At 41.7% G+C, this 27,623-nt stretch overlaps 1 protein-coding gene across 4 annotated transcripts in view; it reads right to left on the bottom strand.

Moving 5' to 3' along the window:
* LOC129810866 (transcriptional repressor p66 alpha-like) overlaps window positions 1–26,655 on the bottom strand; it is a 35,498-nt gene extending 8,843 nt beyond the window's left edge. Inside the window, exons 1-2 of one of the 4 annotated variants that reach the window (XM_055861824.1) lie at window positions 26,420–26,655; window positions 704–1,016 (exon numbers count right to left, since the gene is read on the bottom strand). In XM_055861824.1, the coding sequence (XP_055717799.1) occupies window positions 704–1,008 (305 nt within the window). In that variant the 5' untranslated portion in view covers window positions 1,009–1,016; window positions 26,420–26,655. The remainder of the gene's footprint in view (window positions 1–703; window positions 1,017–26,419) is intronic. The other 3 variants (XM_055861825.1, XM_055861822.1, XM_055861823.1) reach the window with 3 other exon arrangements.
* Window positions 26,656–27,623: the final 968 nt, after the last annotated feature.

The raw sequence follows: 27,623 nt of genomic DNA, 5'->3' as shown, positions 1-27,623 counted from the left end.
GGAGCACAGACATGCACTTCCTGTGTGAGAAGCCCACTCGCTAGCTAACGCAGACAGCAGTTCAAACACACCTACACACAGTCGTTGCAACACACACACTGTAACAGCCTAGGCTTCAACTTGTCAAAAGATAACTTTTTCCATAACCAACCAACCCCCCCACCATCAACAACAGCACATGACCATCCATGCATACCCTCATAACTCATTTTAACCCAACCATATCTGAAGATGTGGACAAGGCCTCTCTCACATACTGCCTCAGTAGAGACATACAACTTTAAAAATTAACCAAAAACTTAACAGCTGGATAATCAATTCAGGACAATATCAACATCATCCCATATTTGCCTTTTTGGATTTACAATGTTCCACTTTTAAAAATTGTATTTTGAAGGCAAACTTGCTTTCCAAGCAAATGTCCCTTTCCAGTCATAACAAAGCACTACATTCCCTAGTCACCAAAATGTACCATGAGCAGACTCCAAGACAACCCATCATATTGTAAACATGCACCAAAGGCCAGATGGGAAAAATAACATTTTAGAGCAATGTTCTACAACTAAATCTAGAGAGTGATGGTAATATTATTAACAAAAATAGACAGCGTCTGAGGGTACCACAGTCCAGTTAGGCCTTGTTCAAATGTACAGCCAGAAACAGTGTAGGCTTAGACCGTGTGCGTAATCAGTGTTCTTCTCACCTCTTGGACGTGCTCATGTCGACAGGCCCGTCCCCGGTCTGCACCTCCACTTTGATGGTAGCCTTGACCTCGTCGGTCTTCAGGATGCTCATGCTGGACACCTTGGCTGCCTGCTCCGTCTTCACCACATCTCCTCCCCCCACAGCCACTAGAGCTATAGGGCTGTCTGCTGCAGGTGGCTGTTCACAGTTCTCCAGCTTCACCTTCTTAATGTCCAGCTCACCCCCGGGGCTGCCAGGGGCCACCACGTCCCTCTCCAGGGCCCGCTTCTGGCTGCGCGTCTGACGCACCGCCTCCTCCGACATCGCTCAACCTGGGGACACAGAACGAGAGACAGGGGGGTTAAAGATATGGATAAACAAACACACAGGTCTGGATCAGCGGCGGGCAGGCTTAAGTACCATCGCACCACCCCAAGATGAGATGGAAGTTGAACACTGGCTGATAATGAGTGGTCATGCAATGCAAACACCACTGTCGGGGAAAAATAAACAACCACTTGACCAATGAAAACTGCACAAATCTAGGCCTAAATGCTCACTGGGGCACCATATCAGTGTGGACGTGTGGTAGCGGGCCGGTCAGTAATTCCTCCAGCTGTGCTGGAGAGGGGGGGGCTCTCTGTCTGACTGACCTGACTGCAGCACAGGCCTGCCTCAATGCCAGCTCCCCAGATGCTGACCCAAATCCCCCATCATTAAAGTAATAGCAGAGGATGGAGCAGGAGGGAGACACACTCAGCTTGAACATCAGCCTGACCCACAACTATGGCACTACACCATGGATAACGCATACACTCACACAGACATGAACATCTCACAGACGCACAGGTTATAAACTGAAAGAAGAATCAGAGCTCAGTGTGTACTTGACAGAGTGTGTGTGTGTGTTCTGGACTAGAGTTGAAGTACAGGGAAGGGGGGGTTGGAAGACCATTAGGCCTACTCTTATCTCCTTTCAAGCATGCTGACTCCAGCACTTCTAGTCTGCTGTCTCCTCTTAAGTAAATATAATTGTCTCATCTCGCCCCTTATATAGGCTGTAAACAATCATTGGGGCAGCCACTGTATAGGCTACCTGAGTATACACACTTCTACCATCAGAGAAAGAAGGCTGACTCAAGGTCTTTCTCATCCACTGTGACATCACCAGAGGAGAGCTCCACATTACCCTTCCCAAAATTTCATGGGAGACACAAAGCCTTTCCATGAGAACCGGTTTAAACCAGTCTGCGGGTTGAGAAGAGGCTGGAGGGAGCAGGTTTTAACCTGGAGAGACCGAATGGCAGCCACAGCCTCCTGCCACTGGGAGATTTGTGGGGGGGGGGGGTCAGAGATGCTGTCGCCTGCATTCCAAAACACAAATGTCAGCCAGAGAACAGGAAGCGGACAGCATCACAGACACTACTGAAAAATGTACAGAGACAACTGGAGGATTCAAAATGACAATCAATCTATAACACCGAACCAATCACTATCAATAGTGAAGTGATCCATGTCAACTTTATTTAGGTCTAATTGCTTAAAACATTGATTGTCAATGACACACACACACTGAATCAATAGATTCATTCGGAGAGAAAAAAAGGAGACTATCAAGAGATTCGAAAGCCTAGATTTCAGTATGATCTGTATTTAATTAATTCAGGTGGTGACACAATAATGCTGTAGAATTAAACATCCACCAGTGCTCTGAATCGTGTTTACCCTTTCACATCTGGAAACCATAACGTTGGCCATGTTCAATTAGTGTCATAAACTGTGCCCTATAAAATGTGCTGGCACATTAGAATCAGGGCTTTACAAACTTTGTACGCATGATAACATCTTGCTATGGCTCACATCAAAACAGCTCAAAGGGTGAACCACACCCCGGGTCGGCCTGTCAAACAAGGAACTAATTTTCACACTTGCGTACCTTGGAGTGTGTACAAGGCCAGCCTAAACCCTCAGTCACTCAGGCTACTTTCTGCAAAATGGTTATTGTAATGTCATCTTGACACAAGCACAAAAACACATTCACCAGTCAAGGTTAAGGATAAACATGTAGAGTAAATTGCTTTGATGACTGTAAACTAAACCGATGATGCTCACAAGGCTCATAAATTAATCTAGAGCTTGTCAAGTGTATGCAGTTCACATTGACAACAAACTCACTTGTGACAAATTCCCACTTGACTTAAAGCACACATAAGAAAGAAAAAAACAGATGCTTGGACTTGGAGTTTTAGTGCGTCATTGGTAGCTGAACACACACATTTCACCCCAGGAGACTAATACCAGCCACTCCTAGCACTGATGCTTAGACTACGTAAACAGCCTCAAACAGGATTCAAATTCGGCAGGAGTATCTCCAACATCCCAAAACTCTCAAACATGTGAAGTAGTACAGCTGGGCAATACATCTAATTCATGTTTTAGCAAGATATTCCAAATGCCTGTATCGCAAGAATGTAGCTCTGATTGTTCTCATCTCCTTTCACTAATTCTGCTGTGACTGCACCTTCCCATTCACACACACACCAAGCTCCTCCCCCTGCTACACACACAAGCTCCTCCCCCTGCTACTCAGAATAACAAAGATGAAAGATCACTTCTTTCTCTCTGACAAGTGGTTTCAACTCGCCATTTGCATTTGAGGTTTGGTCAAATAAAAATCGCTCATATGAACTAGAGGTCGACCGATTATTGGAGAACCAAAAAAGCCGATACCGATTGGCCGATTTTATTTATATAAATAATTTATAATAATGACAATTACAACAATACTGAATGAACACTTATTTTAACTTAATATAATACATCAATGAAACAAATTTAGTCTCAAATAAATAATGAAACATGTTCAATTTGGTTTAAATAATGCAAAAACAAAGTGTTGGAGAAGAAAGTAAAAGTGCAATATTTGCCATGTAAAAAAAGCTAACTTTTAAGTTCCTTGCTCAGAACATATGAAAGCTGGTGGTTCCTTTTAACATGAGTCTTCAAAATTCCCAAGTAAGAAGTTTTAGGTTGTAGTTATTATAGGAATTATAGGACTATTTCTCTCTATACCATTTGTATTTCATATACCTTTGACTATTGGATGTTCTTATAAGCACTATAGTATTGCCAGCCTAATCTCGGGAGTTGATAGGCTTGAAATCATAAGCAGCGCAATGCTTGAAGCACAGTGAAGAGCTGCTTGCAAATGCAGGAAAGTGCTGTTTGAATGAATGCTTACGAGCCTGCTGCTGCTTACCACCGCTCAGTCAGACTGCTCTATCAAGTATCAAATCATAGACTTAATTAAATAATACACAGAAATACGAGCCTTACATGGAACCCAAACCGTCTGCGCGTGTGCGCCATCGTGCATACATTTATTTTGTCCCCCTACACCAAACGCAAATCACGACACGCAGGTTAAAATATCAAAACAAACTCACAATTACATTCATTTGGGGACAGGTCGAAAAGCATTAAACGTGTATGGTAATTTAGCTAGTTAGCTTGCACTTGCTAGCTAATTTGTCCTATTTAGCTAGCTCGCTGTTGCTAGCCAATTTGTCCTGGGATATAAACATTGAGTTGTTATTTTACCTGAAATGCACAAGGTCCTCTACTCCGACAATGAATCCACACATAAAATGGTCAACCGAAAAATTTCTAGTCATCTCTCCTCCTTCCAGGCTTTTTCATTTTTGAACTTAAACGGTGATTGGCATCTACACTTTCATAGTATTACCACGACAACCGGCAAAATAGTTCGTCTTTCAATCACCCATGTGGGTATAACCAATGATGAGATGGCCCATGGGTACCTGCTTCTATAAACCAATAAGGAGATGGAGGCAGGACTTGCAGCGCGATCTGCGTCAGAAATAGGAATGACTTCTATTTTAGCCCTTGGCAACGCAGACGCTCGTTGGCGCGAGCGAGCAGTGGGTGCAATGATTTCAAAATATATTTTGCAACGCTCCCGCACGCGACGTGTCCAGTCTGGTCAGCATGTTAGGTCATTAACCTCTTGATGCTAGGGGTGAGATTTTTTTATTTTTAAATAACGTTCCCAAGGTAAACAGACTATTTCTCAGGTCCAGATCGTAGAATATGCATATAATTTACAGATTAGGATAGAAAACACTCCAAAGTCTCCAAAACTGTCAAAATATTGTCTGTGAGTATAACAAAACTGATTCTGCAGGCGAAAACCTGAGGAAATCTAACCCGGAAGCGTTTTTTTTATCTATGTTTCCTTGCCCATCTTTCTTCCATTTAAAATGGTATCAACCAGATTCCTTTTCCAATGGCTTCCTCAGGCTGTGACCAGGCTTTAGACATAGCTTCAGGCTTTTATTTTGAAAAATGAGCATGATTTTTTTTAAACTAGTCATGTGTCCTTTGATTAGTTCCTGCTCGCGAGAGGAGTAGCTCTCCATTTTCTTTCTCTCTTTTATTGAATAGGTTACGGTCCGGTTGAAATATTATCGATTATGTTTGTTAAAAACAACCTGAGGATTGATTATAAAAAAACATTTGACATGTTTCTACGAACATTACGGTTACTTTTTGGAATTTTCGTCGAACGGAACGAGGCTTTGGTTTTCTGAATATAACGCGCAACCCAAATGCCGTTTTTTTGTTATAAAAGTAATATTTATCGAACAAAAAGAACATTTATTGTGTAACTGCGAGTCTCGTGAGTGCAAACATCCGAAGATTATCAAAGGTAAGCGATTAATTTTATTACTTTTCTGACTTTCGTGACCATGCTAATTTGGGGCTAGCTGTTCTAGCATTGATTGATACACTCACAAAAGCTTGGATTGCTTTCGCTGCAAAGCATATTTTCAAAATCTGACATGATGGGTGGATTAACAACAAGCTAAGCTGTGTTTTGGTATATTTCACTTGTGATTGCATGATTATAAATATTTTTAGTAATATTTCGCGCCCTGCAATTCAGCGGTTGTTTAGGAAAATGATCCCGCTAAAGGGATATGGTCAAATCCGTAAACTATCATTTCGAAAACAAAACGTTTATTCTTTCAGTGAAATACGAAACCATTTCATTTTTTTTATCTAACGGGTGGCATCCCTAAGTCTAAATATTGCTGTTACATTGCACAACCTTCAATGTTATGTCATAATTATGTACAATTCTGGCAAATTAATTACGGTCTTTGTTAGGAAGAACTGGTCTTCACACAGTTCGCAACGAGCCAGGCAGCCCAAACTGCAGCATATACCCTGACTCTGCTTGCACAGAACGCAAGAGAAGTGACAGAATTTCCCTAGTTAAAAGAAATGTGTGTTAGCAGGCAATTTTAACTAAATATGCAGGTTTAAAAATATATAATTGTGTATTGATTTTAAGAAAGGCATTGATGTTTATGGTTAGGTACACATTGGCGCAACGACAGTGCTTTTTTCGCAAATGCACTTGTTAAATCATCACCTGTTTGGCGAAGTAGGCTGTGATTCGATGATAAATTAACAGGCACCGCATCGATTATATGCAACGCAGGACAAGCAAGATAAACTAGTAATATCATCAACCATGTGTAGTTAACCTCTTTGGGCTGCAGGGGCAGTATTGAGTAGCCTGGATAAAAGGTGCCCATTTCAAACGGCCTCGTACTCAATTCTTGCTCGTACAATATGCATATTATTATTACTATTGGATAGAAAACACTCTAGTTTCTAAAACCGTTTGAATTATATCTGTGAGTAAAACAGAACTCATTTTGCAGCAAACTTCCTGACAGGAAGTGGAAAATCTGAAATCGATGCTCTGTTCTAGGGCCTGCCTATAAATGTTCTTGATATTTATTAGTATACATGCACTTCATACGTCTTCCACTAGATGTCGACAGGCAGTGAGACAAGAAATGGAGTGTATAACATGATCTGAGGTCGAATAAAAGCTCTTGGCATGACGTGACCCCAATTTCCTGTTTTCTGGAACGCGCGAGAAGTGACCTGGTATTGCCTTCTGTAAAGCTGTCGTTATAGACGACTAATATCTCCGGCTTTGATTTTATTTGATACATGTGACAATATCATCGTAAAGTATGTTTTTTCAATATAGTTTTATTAGATTATTGACATTTTTTCGGGACGTTAGGCATGTTGCTTTGTCTGCGTATGTTCAGGAAGGAGAGCTTCACGCCACTTTGCTAGCTTTCAGTGCTAATTGACTGGAGAAGAGGACATTCTAAATCCAAACAACGATTGTTCTGGACAAAGGACCCCTTGTACAACATTCTGATGGAAGATCATAAAAAGTAGGACCCATTTTATGATGTTATTTCATATATCTGTCGTACATGTGTACTAGTAGTTTGCGGCCAGGTTTTGGGCACGCTCTCGCCATAACGTAAACTGCATATCGTAATGAAGTTATTTTTAGAATTCTAACACGGCGATTGCATTAAGAACTAGTGTATCTATCATTTCCTATACAACATGCATTTTTTTGTAATGTTTATGAAAAGTTATTTGGTCAGAATATGTGAGTGTCAGAAAAATATCCGGACGTTGTGGGAAAAAGATGCTACGTTAGCACAATGTATAACCACTGATTTCAGCTCTAAATATGCACATTTTCGAACAAAACATAAGTGTATGTATAACCTGATGTTATAGGACTGTCATCTGATGAAGCTTATCAAGGTTAGTCAAAAATTATATATATTTTGCTGGTTTGTTACGATCGCTAACTTTTGCTGCTGGTAAATGGCTTGTGTTTCTGGCTATTGTGGTAAGCTAATATAATGCTATATTGTGTTTTCGCTGTAAAACACTTAAGAAATCGGAAATATTGGCTGGAATCACAAGATGCCTGTCTTTCATTTGCTGTACACCATGTATTTTTCAGAAATGTTTTATGATAAGTATTTAGGTATTCGACGTTGGTGTCTGTAATTACTCTGGCTGCGTCGGTGCTATTTCTGACGGTAGCTGTGATGGTAGCTGCAATGTAAAACTGATTTATAGCTCAAATATGCACATTTTTCGAACAAAACATAGATTTATTGAATAACATGTTATAAGACTGTCATCTGATGAAGTTGTTTCTTGGTTAGTTAGGTTGGTTTTGTGCATGCTACCTGTGCTGTGAAAATGTCTGTCCTTTTTTGTATTTGGTGGTGAGCTAACATAAATATACGTGGTGTTTTCGCTGTAAAACATTTTAAAAATCAGACATGTTGGCTGGATTCACAAGATGTTTATCTTTCATATGCTGTATTGGACTTGTTAATGTGTGAAAGTTAAATATTTCTAAAAAATATATTTTGAATTTCGCGCCCTGCACTTGAAGTGGCTGTTGTCATATTGTGCCCGGCTTCGGGCTTGCAGCCCAAAGAAGTTAACTAGTGATTATGTTAAGATTGATTGTTTTTTATATGTTTAATGTTAGCTAGCAACTTACCTTGGCTCCTTGCTGCACTCGCGTAACAGGTAGTCAGCCTGCCACGCAGTCTCCTCGTGGAGTGCAATGTAATCAGCGTCCAAAAATGCCAATTACCGATTGTTATGAAAACTTGAAATCGGACCAAATAAAAATAAATCTGCCATTCCGATAAAATCGGTCGACCTCGAACATGTACACCGAAACACAGAGACATCATTTCACTGTAATGGAGGACAACTGAACCTTTCTAACTATAGTCTTTATGTCTCAACTCCTCAAACTGCGTGAAGAGCAGACCCCTAAAAACAGACTATCAATGAACATTGATTCTGGAAAATGAATGTAGCAGTTTAGCCACAGACCTATACTAGCGGTCTAGTCTGTGTTTTATGTACAATGAGCATAAAAAACTATTATATAAGGAATTGGCACCTCCTTATTCTGAGAAATAAGATATTGATATCAAGTGGCCTATCTGAACAAAGTGGACAGGCTAGCATGCTGTTCAAACAGTTGGATGGACAGAAGGCTGCGTTCATAACAATTCAACTGTTCTACCGTGTTAGCTAGCAAATAGATCCAAGTTGGATAAACTTTAAATATGAAATATTATCTGGCTATTCACTAGCATGTGGAATTATGCATGACAGATTGTTTATGAGACCTAGCTGTGTTCATTTTCTACAGCTAATGCCTGCTACGAGATGCATGGTTCTGGTAACATTTCTAACAAGGGTATTTTCATAGACTTGAAAGCCAGACCAGTGATTATTACAAAGAAAAAGCAGATTAAACTGCTTTACCATTTAGCCTATCTATAACTTCACAAGCCCTGACTTCATTAGATTGTTGCTGACTGTTTGAAATGCAGCGTCTTTTACCTGTAAATGGTACAACAAAGCTTATTTAGAGACAATATAATACATTTGATATATATTGTGAATCGCCATAAATTTGAAAAAATCTAAAATAAATAGATTATTTTTAGGCCATATCGCCCAGCCCTAAGAGGAACCAGTTGGCCAGGCTGCTGAAACTGGTCAGCTCAGCATTTTTCGCCCACTCAGCCCTTGCATTGCCACACAGCTATAGTGATTCATAATATCCCCCACATCTGCTCAGTGTTTCACTAAAATCTGCCTATTTTCCAGGAAGGCAGGGCATTTTCAACTAAAACAAACGGCGGCCAGATTTAGGAAGCTCAAGCAATGATAACAGAACCAAGAGAGGTGGAGGCAAGAGGGACCCTGCCTATAAAATGGTGGGGTGGAAACACTGTTGCGCTAAGAGGGACTGAGCACTGCGACATAACAGGGACAGATGTGCCCCGTTTCTACCCATCCATGAGCACAAAGGGCATCTATCTGAAGGGGGTGGAGCATGCATGAACCACAGAGCACACAGCTCTACTATCATGCCCTGAGCTCATACATTCACAAACACACTTGGTGACACTGGAGGGAAATGGTGGTCGCTGAACGTCCTCCCTGCAGCCAGGGCCCAAAATGGCCGCAGGGCCCGAGTGGGACAGCACAGTGTAGTATTACCTGCTCTTGACGTAGGTCTACATGTGAATCATTGGAGCCAGAATGGCCTCTGCAATTCCCTCCCTGCTGATGACATCCAGTAGAGTCATCTCTAAGGGAGCTATTCTTGTTTGTAGCTCAGGCATGCATGACTCGTCTCATAGTAGATGGATGGCATCATGAAGATGCAACATTTGAGAGACTTATGTGCCCGTCCTCAAATGTCACGTCACACTTCGCCTACCTACCACCCTGTTGAAGCTAATTTGCTATTCACCAAGCAATGTCTATCTATAGCTAGGTTTCCATCCAATCGGCAACAGATTAATGCAAATATTCAAAAATCTGCATTAAACAATATGTGCATTTTCCCACCACAGATGTTTTTCCATCAAATTGACTAAAGGCTGTGCGTGATAACGTAGTGCACATAAAAATAACTTTCCATTAAATTTCCATTTACTGAATAAAAGTTCAAATGAGTTGCCATCGCATTTTCAACTCTGATGGTTGTCACAAAAATGTCTGCGTTATATAGCAAAACATCTGCGTTATATAGCAAAATGTGCCCACTCTGGTCTTGGCACGTGCTCTCTAGCCAACAGCTCTCAGATACAGTGTGGGTAGGCTACCTACATGATGAGATTATTATGGACAAAAGAGACAGATTACTTTTATTTGTCAAATGATAGCCAAGCGTCAATCACCAAGTCACCAGAATAAGACTCTCAATGTTTACTGGAAAGGAAGTCTGAAGATCATTCTAACTTATTTTAAAAACGTATCCTAAATTAACCTAAAAAACTACATGCTTTCCAGAGTTCGTAGTGGGAGAACCACACAACATATCACACGATTCCAAGTTTACTTCAAGATGGTTATTATATCAATATTCGCAAATAAAGGCGTTTCACTGCCATTTCTAGCATAGTTAATTTTACAGACAAAAATATCCCACCATGTCTAGTGTATTTTGTTTTGTCGACATTAGGAACGTTTACCGCCAAATTTGCTGTTTCAATTAGGCCTGTCTTGACATGTAATTTATTCGCATAAAAACAGTTGGATGGAAACCTGGATTATGTGAGAAATCAGGAGATGTTGCATTAGACAACCTCTGGGATGACATGAAAATAAAAACAGACAGAGCAATAAGCAGTAGAGTACAGCTAAAACGCATGTACTAAAAGGCCAAGTAGGAAAGTGAGAGTTTATCCATTCACTGCCATTCAAAGTAACACAAGAGGGATTGGATTGACTGGGGAATAACATGGCAACAGTACTTCAACCAGTCATCTGCACTGACACGGGTCTGAGAGAGCGCTTTGGAAGCAGGTGATGGCAGGAAGGTACCAGGAAGGAGTGGAATGAAGAGAGTGCTTAGAGCCCATACAAGAACAGATTGATGACATTTCTTTCTGCCTCTCACTATAGGGTGTCAATCAGGAGACTGTGCTGTGAGAATTGAGCCTTGCTTTCAGTCAGTGATCTCCATTCAAGAAAACAAAAGCATTTCATCATGAAAAGACAGGAAAATACGAGTTCAGGTTCTCTTTCATTACTTGAAAATGGCCCGTACAAAACACTGAAAAACATTTTTAGTTTGAAATAGAGTGGAGATCATTCTTGCTGTGGGCAGAGGGCCAAGTATGGATCTAGAATCAATGATAGTGTCATTAGGCACTATCTGGCAACTCCAGTGTGAGTCAGTAAAATACAGTGGAATTTGGTAGACAATATCATCTCACAAATAACCCCAATCTGTCGATCAACACCTGTAATGTAAAGGAATCAACAGGCCCTACTGAAGTAGGCTATGCATTTCAAGCAAGCAAAACACCAAAAGTTTGTTTGCCTCAAGTGGGGGTGGAGTGAGACAACCTGGTCTCAGAGCATTTTGTATTATTCTATATGTAAATTCGAGACACTCCATTTGGTATGCTAGGTTACGTTTCGTATGGTTACATAAGGAAGATGGTTTCTTAAGGAAAAAAGAAAGGTGGTTGGTCGGGGTGGACGGGTTGGCGTATAACGCAAACTTCTAGCAACCCAAAGGTTTGCAAGTTGAAATCTCATCACGGATAACTTCAGCATTTTAGCAACTTACTACTTTGCATGTTAGCTAACCCTTCCTCTAACCTTAACCCTTCACCTAACCCCTAGACTAGCTAATGTTAGTGAGCTAGCTAACGTTAGCCACCTAGCTACAATTTGTAAAATATAATACGTTAAGAAAATTCATAACATACTGTAAATAATGCAAATTCGTAACATAATAAATTGTAATTCTTAAAACATATGAAATGGGTGATGGACATCCATAAATTAATACATACTAAATGGAATGTCTCAGAATTATGTACAGAATAATAAAATAATGCTCTCAGCACATCACACGATATAAAGTGTTATCAGTTTGCAAAGGTGATGGTAACATAGTATGTATCAGAAAACAAATGCTTTAATTGGTCTCGAAAACTGGCTTTGTAATGTACAGCGTTAATCTACACATTCTAAAGGCAAACCGTCCCCTCAGGTTTCTAAATGACGTGTGCTCATACATTGCACTCTATCCATTATCAACAGGGTTGGAAAATTACACCCGCCAAATGCTCGGCCTCCAACCGCAAGGCACTACAGAGGGTAGTGCGAACAGCCCAGTACATCACTGGGGCCAAGCTTCCTGCCATCCAGGACCTCTATACCAGGCGGTGTCAGAGGAAGGCCCTGAAAATTGTCAAAGACTCCAGCCACCTAATCATAGACTGTTCTCTCTGCTACCACATGGCAAGCGGTACTGTAGCACCAAGTCTAGGTCCAAGAGGCTTCTAAACAGCTTCTACCCCCAAGCCATAAGACTCCTGAACATCTAGTCAAATGGCTACCTCAACTACTCACATTGCCGCCACCACCCCCCCACTGCCACTCTCTGTTGTCATCTATGCATAGTCACTTTAATTAAACTCTACCTACATGTACATACTACCTCAACTAACTGGTGCCCCCGCACATTGACTCTGTACCGGCACCCCCCTGTACATGTTATTTTTTTACTGCTCTTCTTTAATTAATTACTAGTTACTTTTATCTCTTATTCTTATGTGTATTTTTTGAAACTGCATTGTCGGTTAGGGGCTCGTAAGTAAGCATTTCACTAGGGTCTACACCTGTTGTATTCGGCGCATGTGACTAACACAATTTGATTTGAAATGTATTTCACCAGCCACTTTGGCAGGTGGTCACACAAACTATTTGGTTTTTAATCCAAAGGCCACATGTAGAAGTTGGTCGAATTGACAAGGCTACTAAAGTGTGACTTTGCCCTCGTGTTTCTTGGCCAGTTATATAGTAATACATTTATTGTTTTAGAAAAACAGAAAGCATGCTCATTTACCACTTTTGAATTAGTTTAGGCCCATTCCATTTTCAGCTATTCCTGCTATAAACAATGGATCGATTACACAGTTGGCTAGAACAATATGGAGAACCTGGTATGACTCTCCTGTGAGCACATTCTATTTTCATGTGAAGTCCTTCAGGGGTATAGGATCAATCAAAATGCTCCATTTCCTCAGGCTGGAAGCTAACAACCTCTTCTATCTGATATGTAAATTACCTTCCTTAGGGATTGGATTTAGCGAGCTAGAACATTAACAGCACACTGACACTTTTAAAACGGGCTCTATTGGATCCAGTGAGAGAGGGAGACAACATAATATTGCCCAATAAATGGGCTGCACACAAAGCTATTAAATCTCCTTCCTATGCAATTAGTGTCCATCTGTTCCCTGTGATACACATTTTAAAATCGACATATCGTCCTAGATATGAAAAACACACAATACATTTGTTTAATTATTAATTTAAGCACTACAGATCGTGTTTTAGGTTCAGAATGACGTCAACTCCTAATATGAATTTAGAAAGAAAGTAAAACTTCAACCCACTGCATTTTCTTTGGAATATCTGATTGTGACAAAAAACACATTGCTTAATCTGGTTCCACCAAGCTGAGTACATGGAGACTAAACAGAGAGAAAGGGGGAGCGAGAGAGAGCATAGAAAGGCAAGTGAAAGAGAGGGAGCCAGCTGACTGGGTGGTGGGGGAGGGTAGAGTGGCTGGCCATAGATCTACTGTACACCGATAAACACTTTTCCTCTTCAGCGTCCTCACTCTCCGTCTCCATTGGTTGTGGCAGCATGGAGGCTTGGAGGGTGCCCCTACTGGTTCGTTCCTGAACACCAAGGGTTAAGCCCTGCCATTTTAACGCAACTGACAGATCAGGCCATTAGGGTGTTACCTAACAAAATGGAGGCCTTTAACCCTGCATCTACCAGAGTGAGGCTCCACCTGGATTCCCCTTAGCAACCGGACGACGACCGACGGCACGCGCAAAGCCCAAGAGGTGCAGCCAGCCCCCTACACGTGAGCACAAAGGAATGTGCACGTACGGAAAAGACTCAAACACCAAGCACATTGCCCCCCCTCAAACATACGCACGTGCACACACACAATCCCAGTTTCTGAGAGGAAGAGGACTACTTTACATTAGTGTTTGCAGTCACGATGCAGGCCGATCGAGCCGCAGCATGCATTGGGACATTAAGAGCAGATTAGTTCATAATTAGAATGAAATACCAGCCGCTGTACCTCTGATTCCATTAACCATGTGATCTTCATGATGATACAGCCAGTGGATAAACTGATTAGCTAGACTAGACTCGTTTTAGCTTGAAGTCATGAATTTGAATGGCAGCACTGTTGAAGTTGAGTTTACCCTGCTCAATAGGTCAACTACCTGGACTATGATTCTCCAGAACTCAAAGTGAAGGGTTGCATTATAGGTCTGTGCTGACTCAGAGCGCACAATGACTAACTAAACTTAAAAGAACTTCCCCATCACAGGGGTGGGCAATTCCAGTCCGTGAGGGACTAATTGGTGCCACAGTTTTGCCCCAGCCCTGACTCCAATAATCACCTAAATCATGATCTTCAGTTTAGAATGCAATTTGATTTAATCAGTTGTGTTTGCTAGGGATGGAGAAAAAGTGTGACACCAAATCAGGCCCTCGAGGACTAGAGTTGCCCACCCCTGCAGGCTAGCAAATAGCCTACTTGAGCCAATATGCTGGTAACAATATTTGCACGTTATTCTTCGGCACAGGCTATCCGTAGCCTAAAAATAATTTCTACCCTAGTATATGGAAAAATACCCTTCTAAAAAAGGGATATTTTATCCCAATCATATAACGCAAAACGCATCGCCACACTATTTGCTTTGTACTGAAAATGATACATCTTGAAAACTTACTGCTGACATGTAAACTTTTTGGGATCATATCAACAGTGGACTAATGAACAAAATAATCAAATATGTTTGCATTGAATATCCCTTTAAAAATCTACACTGTTATAAGGTGTTCGTGAATCCTGATGCAAATTCCCTTAAAGGGATACTATGGGATTTTGCCACGAACTTCCTTCCTACTGGATGCAGAGACTTAAAAATGGTATCCATGAGTTCATCTGACTCAGGGAAGTAGATGAAGGGCCTCATTGCCAAAATCCCGAAGTATTCCTTTAAAATCATACAGTACTGTACACATAATCTAGCAACATCAGGGATTCCTTTTCCTCTGGGAATATGGAGCAATTTCTGTTGGCACAGAAATTGTATTTGAATACCATTATTTTGAATTTGTATTAGGATATTGAATTTGAAATGCACATATATTTATGAATTCAATGATTTAATAACTTGTATTACATGATTTGAAACTGTATTGAATGAAGTGGATTCTGTTAAATTGTATTGAATATTCAAATTAGTGTATATACACATACATATTCAACTTCCCCGATGCAGTTTTGAAATTCAGTTCTCTAAATTCAGATCCAAAACCAGAGACAACATTATGGTACTTTGCCAGCCAGGAAAAGTAGAACAGAACAGAGATTCAAACGCTCTCGGTGATAAAACCGAAGCTAGTAGTATGAACAGTGTGATTTCTGGCGCTTTTTTGAAGACAATGTGGCTTGTTTATTTCTTCCTATAAATTTGTCTCAAGCATTAATAATTGCGCAGGAGAGGATGGCTGCCATTTTTACGGTCTCCTAACCAACTGTGCTATTTTGTTTGTAACTCATTTTGTACATAATGTTGCTGCTACCGTCTGGACATCAGAACAGCGATTACTCACCATGAACTGAACAAAGATTTTTTATTTAAATGAGTCCGACGCGAGAGATATACTGCCCAAAAAACACGGTGAAAATCTGTCGTTCTGCCCCTGAGCAAGGCAGTTAACCCACTGTTCCCCGGGCGCTGATGACGTGGAAGTCAATTATGGAAGCCCCCCGCACCTCTATGATTCAGAGGGGTTGAGTTAAATGCGGAAGACACAAGTTGAATGCATTCAGTTGTACAACTGACTAAGTATCCCCCTTTCCCAACCATTGGGGAAAAAACTGGACGATCTACGATCAAGACCATCCAACCAATTGGACGTTAACTGTAACATCTTATGTTTCACCGAGACGTTGCTGAACGAGAACACGGATAATATAGAGATGGCTGGCTTCTCCGTGTTTCGGCAGGACAGAGCAGCTACATCTGGTATGACGAGGGTGTGTGTCTATTTGTCAATAACTGCTGGTGCGCGATGTCTAACGTGCTGACCAGACCGGACACCTTGCAAAATAATTATACACGTACATTTTATTCAATCACTGCACTCACACTGCTCGCAGGCGTGTGCGTAGCCAGGCGCTAAAACTTGGTTATTTAGTAAGTCCTGCCTCTCCCATCTCGTCAATGGTTTTTAGGAGCATGTACCCACGTGCCATCTTCTCATTGGTTTTTAGGAACATATACCCACGTGGGTGACTGAAAGCTGAACTGAGGTTCAAACAAGTCGGTTGTGGTAATGCACCTTAAAGTTGGTTGCCAATCGCCATATAAAGTCCAAGGGAAGAAGCATGAAGGAACAAGGAGAGATAGAAATTTAGAAATTTATTCAGTTTACAGTTTTATCTGTGGATTAATTGTCAGAGTAGAGGACCTTGTCCATTTCAGGCAAAATAATAACCCAATGTTTATATCCCAGAGTTTGTTTTGATATTTCAAACTCCGTGGCCGTTGTGGATGGACAAAAATCAACTTACGCACGACTAAGATTGAATCCTACTACACCGGCTCTGACGTTCGTCGGATATGGCAGGACTTGAAAACTATTACGGACTACAAAGGGAAACTTTACCGCGAGCTGCCCAGTGACGCAAGCCTACCAGACGGGCTAAATGCCTGTTATGCTCGCTTCGAGACAAGCAACACTGAAGCATGCATGAGAGCACCAGATGTTCTGGACGACTGTGTGATCACGCTCTCAGTTGCCGATGTGAGCAAGACCTTTAAACAGGTCAACATTCACAAAGCCGAAGGGCCACACGGATTACCAGGACATGTACTCAGAGCATGGGCGGACCAACTGCAAGTGTCTTCACTGACATTTTCAACCTCTCCCTGGCCGAGTCTGTAATGCTTGTTTCAAAACAGACCACCATAGTCCTTGTGCCCAAGAAAGCGAAGGTAACCTGCCAAAATGATTACCATCCCGTAGCACTCACGTCACTAGCCATGAAGTGCTTTGATAGGCTGGTCATGGCTCAACATCCACATCATCATGCCATAAACCCTAGACCCACTCCAATTCGCATATCGCCCCAACAGGTCACGCAATCTCAATCGCACTCCACATTGCCCTTTCCCACCTGGACAAAAAGGAACACCTATGTGAGAATGTTGTTCTTGACTACAGCTCAGCGGTCAACACCATAGTGCTCACAAAGCACATCACTAAACTAAGGACCCTGGGACTAAACACCTCCCTCTGCAACTGGATCCTGCACATCCTGACGGGCCACCCCCAGGTGGTAAGGGTAGGCAACAAAACATGTGCCACGCTGATCCTCAAAACTGTGGCCCCTTAAGGGTGCGTCCTCAGTCCCCTCCTGTACTCCCTGTTCACCCACGACTGCATGGCCAAGCACGACTCCAACACCATCATTATGATTGATGACGACAACAGTGGTAGGCCTGATCACCGACAACGATGAGACAGCCTATAGGGAGGAGGTCAGAGACCTGGCAGTGTGGTGCCAGGACAATTAACGTTTCAATGTGAGCAAGACAAAAGGGGCTGATCATGAACTATAGGAAAAGGAGGGCAAACAGGCCCCCATTAACATCGACGGGACTGAAGTGGAGCGGGTCGAGAGCTTCAAGTTCCTTGGTGTCCACATCACCAACAAACTATCATGGTCCAAACACACCAAGACAGTTGTGAAGAGGGCACGACAACACCTTTTCCTCCTTAGGAGACTGAAAAGATTTGGCATGGGTCCCCAGATCCTCAAAAGGTTCCACAGCTGCACCAGAGAGCATCCTGACCGGTTACATCACCGCCTGGTATGGCAACTGCTCGGCATCTGCCCGTAAGGCACTACAGAGGGTAGTGTGAACGGTCCAGTACATGACTGGGGCCAAGCTTCCTGACATCCAGGACCTATATACTAGGCAGTGTCAGAGGAAGGCCCAAACACTTGTCAGACTCCAGTCACCCATGTCATAGACTATTCTCTCTGCTACCGCACCGAAAGCAGTACCGGAGCACCAAGTCTAGATTGGATTAGATCCGTTTGGGCTTCCCCTCTATGATGCTCACAGGCCGAGCAGGATATGTTAGAACTGAGAGTAACAAATACCACAATTTGGCTCTCATAAGAATATAAATGAATAGCCCCGTCATTGCTATTCTAAGGATAGCTTTCCCACTCCCTATTTAATCTTGCTCTTGTGACTGACTTGGTTCGAACAAGGTCTACTGCATGTCACAAGACTGTGTTAGCTTCCTGTGGGCTTTAGCTAAGTGGGCTAATAAGTCTCTCGCTAGGTTACTCTTTAAAAAAAAAAAAAAGTGGTTAGTCTCGAACCCCCTCGTTTACATTTCACCAGCCTTTGACCTCATACTCAGAAATCATGGCACCAATATAACTGACTGTGCTCAAAACCAGGCCTACTGCAAAACACCACCACGTTCTGTGGCAGAAGGATCTCAGAAAAGTTACTCATCACACAAGCATGGTCACCAAACCACCGGTGTTACACTTCACCCCCCTTTGACCTCCTCCTTGAAGAGACCCATCCAAGTCACAGGACCAATGCCTAGGCTTTAGATCAGCAGGCTAACACAGTCAACCCAGTCAGTCACATTACCATTATAATGACTACCCTTGCTGGAGACTTGAAACTAACACGTCTCAGGCAAGGTTGCTCATCACATAAGCACAGATTACCAAACCCCACTATTTTGATGAGTAACATTGACGGATCTTGAAGACATATATTAGTGTAGCAGATGGGGATCTGTGTAACTCACTCCTCAGCCTGAAGTGTTGCTTGCCCCTGGCGCAATTGAAGAAGGCCATTTTTAATACTACGATGGGTTGGAATGCTTCAGGAGGGTGGTCACGTGTGTTTGAGGCAGTGTGTCCAACGTGTGTCCTAAGTTCGAGTCTCCTAAGTTCGTGTCTCCGAATGAGCTGAATCAGGGGGAAGCAGTACCCGTCAAGCAAGCAGCGTGTCGTCCTTTACATGAAATTATCCCTATAGGCTTTAGCTAAGTGGGCTAACACAGTCTTGTGACATGCAAGAGACCTGATTCAAACCCTGTCAGTTACAAGTGAAAGATTAAATATGGATTGGAACGGCTATCTTTAGAAGGGCTATTCAACTATAATCTTATTGTGGCCAAATTGTGTTTTTTGTGACATTCCCTTCTTACGTGTCCGTCGCAGCCTGTGATCAGAGGGCAGCAGAAGGCATGTCCATGCTCCAGTGTCTTAGCTTTCAGTAATGGGGTCATATTAGCTTATAGCCAAAACACAAACACTAGAGGCAAATTCATAGGAAGAAAATAAATTCAACAGGCAACATTGGCTTCAGAAATAGCCAGAATCTTCCATTTTCCACATAGACTCAAATGCTCTATCTTTTCTCCCCTACCTTTCCTGGCTGGCAAAGTACTAGAATGTTGAATCTGAATTTAGATAACCCGAAACTGGATCTGAATGCGCCGGGGAAGTTGAATATATTACATTTTGATCAACTTGAAATTATCTTTTGTAAACTTGATACAGACAATGAATGCAATATCTACGATATTGAAACTGAATATATCAATATTAAATATTCAATTAAATTGAATTTTAAAAACAATGCCATGTCCATTCAATTTATGAATTCAATGATTCAATTTGTGCATTACAAATAAACAAATATTTTATTCAAATTCAATATCCAAATACAAATTCTAAATCAAATCACTCCATAGGGGAACTCTACAAAAGTTCCACGTATTTGTTAAGTTGACAAACAAGTTATTTAGTAACATTGATCTCACATCAAACCTTGAAGGAATCCCCAACAAGGGTAATGTATATTGCCACAACACATAAAAATTTTACTAAACAAGGCTGCTTGGGATGAACTTCCCAATAATGAGTTTAACCTTCAAACCACACGTGTTCCTGGTGAAAGGGGCTACTTGATCTGCACTGAATATCCTACAAGTGATCTCCCATTTCAGCGAAACTGCTTCAAAACGCTCATCACAAAACCCAAAAAGCTAGACAGCCATACCGACATAGAAATTCCCAACAGAATCATACCAGATTACTTTTGTTGGAAATAGCTTAGGGGGGAAAAAAAGAAGAAAACTTGTGGCCATAGAAAAACATCCAAATCTGAGCAGACAATTGCAGAGTTCTCTCCCACAGCACTGAACAGTTACAAGGGATCCCAACAAACAAAAGACAAAACACTCCTTTTGTGCCACATCAACAGCTACCAACAAAACCAGTATCTGACCTAGTCCTACTACCTACCTGGAAGCCCACTCCTGAGCGTTGACGCAGGCAGCCATGTTTAATTAAACACCCTCTAAAGCTGTGACGGTCAAACACACTATAGGTGTGCTAGATGATGCGCAGTCAGCACCCCCACTAGTGTAACGTCAGCTTAGCAAACATCTAGCTGGCATGCTTGCGACAAAGGCAGCCAGCAGGGCATCTGGATGCTTGGTACCCCTCCTGGCTGAGTACCTTGATGCTGTATTCGTGTGGCTGCCGCACTGAGTTCCAGAGTTGCCATGTCAGAGCTGGCCAGTTAAAACAGACAGTGGGAGCTATTGTTAGGAGAATAACTGGAATAATGTAGCAATGCCATAGCCCTCGCTTCTTCGTCCACAACTCTTAATATACCCAGTCGAAAAATGATTGACAGTGTTTCGAGGCATTCCTGAGAAGTATTTGTGATCATATTTTGAAACAGTTGTCAGGAGTTTGACGATATGTATGATGTCGCAAAAACAACTCAACGCATTATTCATGTGAAAATAGAACACAAGGATAACTGTTGGCAGACAGGAAAGTAATTTGGTTCCCATAAAAAGTCACAACTCAATCAAATATATAGCACACAAGACACTTCATAATTATTGAATAGCCCCTATGGCCTACCTACCTGGTTGACATTTGGCGAATCCCCTATGGAATACCAGCGTCAACCCCTAATGGCTGATGTCTGACCAGCTTTACAGCTCCACGTTGAAAGACAGGAGCCTCTCATTTGTGAATTCACAATAAGACAACACAATGAGGAACCATGCTTGAATTGAGCTAGCTGCCTGTTGACCCCTGGGCTATGAGTGAGCAGCCATGTTGGAGATGATAGCCTCCACTAAGTATACAACTCAGTCATTAACAGCCAAAGGGGGCATTTCAATAAACTACTTTTCTCTCCTAACCTCCTTTCCTCCCTGATCTGAAATAATAGGTCAAGTGAAAGCAATTTCTTAGTAGAAATCTGTCCTGTTGCTTTCACCTGTCAAATCAGTGCAGAGTCGTCGAGGAGAGGAATATACTGTTGAGACGCACCAGAAGTGGAGTACTCACTTCTTCCTGATACTAAGGCTCATTGCTCAGCGTTCACATTTATACTCACCTGATCACCAAAGTCCTAATCTGTTCTGGATTACCAGATGAGGGTGGAATCCAGCACAAACACAGCATTTCTCAAGTGCTAGAGCTGTTCTGGTCCTGACATGAGGAAATAGTCAACTTGACACACACACACAGTTGAGTCAACATGAAGTCCAACTAGGGCTGGCGATATGGCCAAAAACAAAATCTTTATTTCTTTCTAATTTATGGCCGATTCACTCACACACATTGTGTTTTCTCTAAATAAACGTTGTTGCACAACTAAAAGGTCACAACACTGTATTTCACAACTCAATAAATTGTTGTAAATGAGAACTTGTTCTCAACTAGCCTACCTGGTTAAATAAAGGTGAAATAAAAAATAAAAAGATTCAAACTGTCAGGAATAATCAAATAAAAATCAGGGCTTGTAAAATTATACCTAGGCTAAATAAGCCTTACACAACCATAAGACCCACTAATAATTGAATTATTTTATCAGAATTGTTTAACCTGCTTTGTTACAATAAATATGTCTATGAAAACGCCCTTTAGGTTACAAATGTAACCAGAACCATGCACAATACACATGCCCTTATAATGACCAACTTCTGGTAGATGCATTATAGAACATTAACACAGGTCTCAAACAATCTCTCAAGCACAAACCCACCCAATCTCTCAAGCAGCCACCTAATCTTTATATTTAGTGGATATATTTGATTGATAACAAGGTAGAATTTATTAATCCACCCTCCTGTCCATCTTCAACTGTTGGAACAACATAGCCTGTTCACTTTGTTTAGATGTTGAAATCAAGTGGCCTAGCTGGATAAGATGCTTATTTGACAATGAGTTGCCAATTGCTTATATAAAATGTGTATTTTTATGCACGTGGCACATTTGTTGGACCAAACCTCAAATGCTAATAACGAGATGAAACTGCCCGTTGTCATAGAGGCAGAACCGATATTTTGTCTTTGTTGTTGCGAGTTGAAGGGGGAGTGTTGCATCTCGCTCATCTCAATATCCTTAACTTGGAAAAACAGCATGCGATAGCAGCGAAGTCCAGTATGGCAATACTTTGAGAAGTTAAATGAGAAGGAAATGCAAACTTTGCGAGGTGGAATGGAGGTACAGTAATTGATAAGTCACCTTGTCCTAGAGAGATTTACACAGTTATCAAAACGTCGCGCCAGGGTAAGCCTACACAAAACAAGTGTTTCTAAAATCGCCTATGGGAAAAATGAATGGTGGGAAAAGATTAGAACCATTTCCTTGTTTAACTGCTAGGTTTTATGGGTATTATGACTCATACTGTGGTACGCTATACTCTTAGTACAAAGGAAAACATGTGGATGGACAGGATCTGTACTCCTCACACACTGAAGATGACACCAAGACATGCCCTAGAAATGTACACAACAATACCACCACAGGACGGATCCGAAAAGAGACAACCTGACGTGTTCCCCTCTGGAAAATTAGTTAACAGAGATGAAAAATTCATTTTTTATCAATTATTGAATAGCGCCACATCATGTGAGATATCATAGGGACATTTTGGCATTTGCTCCACTCCCTGGAGCTCGAGTCGTGACATGCACACTAAATTTGCTAATGAAGTGTCTTCTGAAGATAATATGAGCATGCGTATCTTTTGGCTGGCTCTACCTTGTACTACACATCCTGATTTGAATGCCTGCACTGGCCCTGTATAGCCGAGTAATAGCACATTAAGCTGAACCCATCCTCCACTCTACCTCCCTATAGTGTCAGGAAGCTGGTCTCAGGGAAACTGAAGCCTCTGACTGGTTGACTCGGGCCACGTGTCGCATTCCTGCGTTTCCTGTTTACCACTCTGCGACGCCGTACAATTCCCTGGCCAGCAATATCAACAGAGAGAGGACACCAGCACGCTAGCGAGCCATCTCATCTGACCGGCTGCCATTCCATATTCATCTCTCTGTCCCTTATAACCTCATCGCTCAAGATGACCATAGCCCGACCTGTTCAACAATCACTCTGTTCCAACGCTCACTGCAGTCCTTGAAGGTTCCCTGTTGTGCTATGACAATACATCAGCCAGACATGTGGATGGATGGAAACAATATTCACCCCTCCATAGAGTGCAGTAGGCTTCTAAATGAACTCTAAATTGAGGAGCATTAGAAGAGACCGATGCAGAGCTGAACATTTTATTATCACACAGAGACACTTTTCTATCTGAGAATCTCCTTTCATTCATCAGCTGAAGAGCGGCTGACATCTCACTGTGAAATCAGACACCCAGCTTGCTCTCTGCCAACTGTGGTGCTGAAATGGATGCTAACTTAGCACTAAACACTAAATGTTTCGATCCCATGCATTCTGTAACATTTCTAAACGATGGATGAACATACTAGGCCCATACCAGCCCCCCACAGACCCAAGGAGGTTAAATGACATAACAAGGTCGATAGTGTCCATAGCTCATCAATCTCATGGGAAAAGGTAAGCCAATCTGGTGGCTCAACTGACAGCAATGAGACAGAGTCCCTTCAGAAAGTCACCACAAAACAATTCAGTCACACTGAAACAGAAATTCTGTTACTTTGTGGTAACACTGAATTCTAGCAGACAGACACACTGACTTGTAATGAAAGTGAAAGTCATCACCCATTTGAGGCATTGGTAGCGGCCTGTAGTGCAATCCAGTCCTCTAATCAAGTTCAATGCAGCTTCATTTCTCTAATGATGGCTGTAAAGAACTTGGCTACTGATCCACAATACCTAAATTCCATTTTGAAAAGCTTATCTTAAATCCAAGAGTTCGAAAAGCTGAGGACTGTGTAGATGGAGGGGTAAAAAATAAAAAATAAGAGTCCAAATCTAACCTTTACTCATTTAAACTTTTCTTCCCCAATGTGGTCTAGTAGTTAGCTCTAAAGTTCTACCCTGATGCAGCACCCGTGGATGTCAAGTCAGCCGAGTCATGCTTGTCTGATCGCATCATTCTTTAAAGGGTTTTTCACAAGGGACACCGCTTCTCGGGCAGCTCTATGGCCCGTCACAAGATGCAAAGTGACATGTCTCCCGCCACTAGCCAAGGGTGCCCAGTCTCTATGGAGGCCGCTTGGCAGGAGGGGGAATGTGCACTGCTATGGTACCTAATCTGGAGGCTATTGACCCCCACAGAGGCAATTACATCTGGAAAAAAGAGCACTTTCAAAAATGTCCACAAGGCCATGGAGTGCAATGTAATACATTGGCATAATATACATAAATACCTTAGACCAGCCATTTTCAAACCTCTCCTCTGGGACACCCAGACATTTCACAATGGCGGACAAGAATAAAGATGACGGCCCCCATGTACTTACCACAAATGCCTCATTCGCTAAATTTGCCCTATTATACAGTGTTCGCTATTACTCTTTTTTTTGTATCTGCATTAGCAGTTAACTTGATCACAATACTAATTTCAAGACTTCAATAAAGTAATTTATTTGCATATTGAACCATGTTACACGCAGTAGTTTAACAACTCTGTGGTAGTGCTAAAACAATGACATCATATCTGAATTCCTCCATCTTTATGCACCTTGGCCATTTTGGTGTAGCCCTGAACCAGCATACCTGATTCAATTAGTCAAGGGCCTGATGATTAGTTGACAAGTTGAATCAGGTGTGCTAGTTCTGTGGTCCTCAATGAGAGTTTTGAAAAAGGCTGCCATTAGAACTACCAGGCAATGAGTCTTGTCTCAGGACTTGAGCAAATAGCTTGCCTTGCGCAGAACTTTATTGCTGAAAGGAAATAAAGTCCAAACAACTATTTGGGTAAAATGGCAAATGGGGTCTTTCTGATTAAGGCAGTCATGTGGGGTCTCACACCAAGGGACACTACCTACCATCGTCCACCATTACGTACGCCTCCAATTTCCCATCAAAATAAAAACCACTCAAAGCAATTATAAGAGAATGCCGGCTTCTTACATGTGCTGCAACTAACATATACAATTATTTAATGTAATTTGTTATTTAGTGATAAAGTAAAAACCCAAAACTTTTTTTGTCGCTCAGTAACAACAACCTGTCTCCCACAGTCCAACTGACTAGCTAACGTAGTAACATAAAGCCATGTCGTGGGCTAGCAAGCTATTGAGTTAGCATAACTGCGATTGGATTCACACGGTGATGAAAATTGAAAACGTCCTGAGATCGTATGGATTAAATTTCTTATTACAATATAGAATTATTCGTATGTTAAACCAACAAGTGGTGAGATTGACCCAATGACTATAGGGATTGACTAAATTCGGACACCAAATCCACTCTCCTGGCTGGCTGGCTGGCTAACGAACTCCCGGCCTCGGACACTTGCAGACAGAGACAGACACTCCGGATTCGGTCACAAACAATCGATGTGTGAGAGTCGAAACTAAAATGTTAGTTTTTAGACTGCTTGAATGGATGTTGTAAAGAAAATACTTGTCTCAGACTTTTTAAACATCAACCGGTACAAGTTTACATGCATTCTTTGACTTTTGAGGCGGTGTGTTCTTGGCAGTCGCTAGGTAGGTGTGTGTGGCTAGCTAATTACAGCTAGCGAGGCACACACAAACCATTACCTAGCACTCACTCAGCAGTAAGCCAGCTAGCTAGGTAGCTATGATAGCTAACGACTAGAAAAAAAACTTCAAGTTGTCGACTTAATTAAATTCAAAATCAATATTACTTTTAACCATCAACTGAAATTATATTTTAACTTACGGAGAAGAGGTGTCCCTTTTGCTTTTCACTTGTTTTGACAGACAATTTACACCCGTAATTCGATGTACAAAAAGAATAAATCCCGGGGATCCCCTCTTCAGCCCTGCCCGCTGCCACTCTGACCGGTTGCCAAATAATGAGCTGCTCTCACACATGGAACAAGGCGTCACTTCACTATCATGTGGTCACACAAGGGGCAACCGAGTCAGCACACATTAGGACCACTGATCATATCATACATGTAAAAAGTCCACCGTTTTCAGTTGCATCCTCTGTCTCGTCATTGCAATGTTTAGCCCCCCCATCTAGTTTTGAATACTATAGTTGCCATCACAGTCTACACCACACTGCTGTTTTGTCATAAAACAATTAAATGATTGTCTGAGAAAATAATTATATAAGCAGTAACTATAAGAAAAAAATGTAAAAGCATAGGCCAATAGATAGTCATTGAAAACGGTTATTGATCTGTAAATATTTCTTAATGTCATCATGGCCCATGACAAGTCAGTGCTTTAGTTTGAAATCTCCACAAAACAATAATGAGCAGCTCGAAAGTCAATACAACAACAACAAACAAACTAAATACTGGTGCATAGCAATGTGGGACATACCAGACATATGAATGTGCTATGTGATGTCTCCACTCTCTTTCAATGAGTCCTGACCAATACCAATAATTCTCCAGATCATGTCCTTGGGGGCATGCAGATCTTGGAACAGTATCTCAGTGCAGACTTATTGAGAGATAGACTGGGAATGGGATGCAAGTAATATAAGTGAGAACTTATATGAGATTGCATCAGATTGTAGGCTAAATTCCACCAATTCAAAAGTCAAATTCAACCCCTGAATATCACTATAATTGAACCTTATCAATATCACAATCCCACCGCAGTGGTCCCAATACTTCCCTGTGACTGAGTCATGCTGTGAACCTAATTTCAATCTGAAGTGAATGAAACCTTTTACTGATCAACTAGGCCAGGGTTTCCCAAACTTGGTCCTGGGGCCCCCCTCCTGGGTGCACATTTTGTTTTTTGCACTAGCAACACACAGCTGATTCAAATAGCCAAGTCATCATCAAGCTTTGATTATTTGAATATTCTGTATAGTGCTAGGGCAAAATCCAAAACGTGTACCCATGGGGGGCCCCAGGACCCGAGGGGAACCCCTGAATAAGGCTGATTGAAGTCTCTTCAAA

The sequence above is a fragment of the Salvelinus fontinalis genome, chromosome 14 (genome assembly GCF_029448725.1).
Source record: "Salvelinus fontinalis isolate EN_2023a chromosome 14, ASM2944872v1, whole genome shotgun sequence".
Lineage (NCBI taxonomy): Eukaryota > Metazoa > Chordata > Actinopteri > Salmoniformes > Salmonidae > Salvelinus > Salvelinus fontinalis.
The sequence above is the reverse complement of the archived record's forward strand: the minus strand, read 5'-3'. Positions and strand labels throughout refer to the sequence as shown.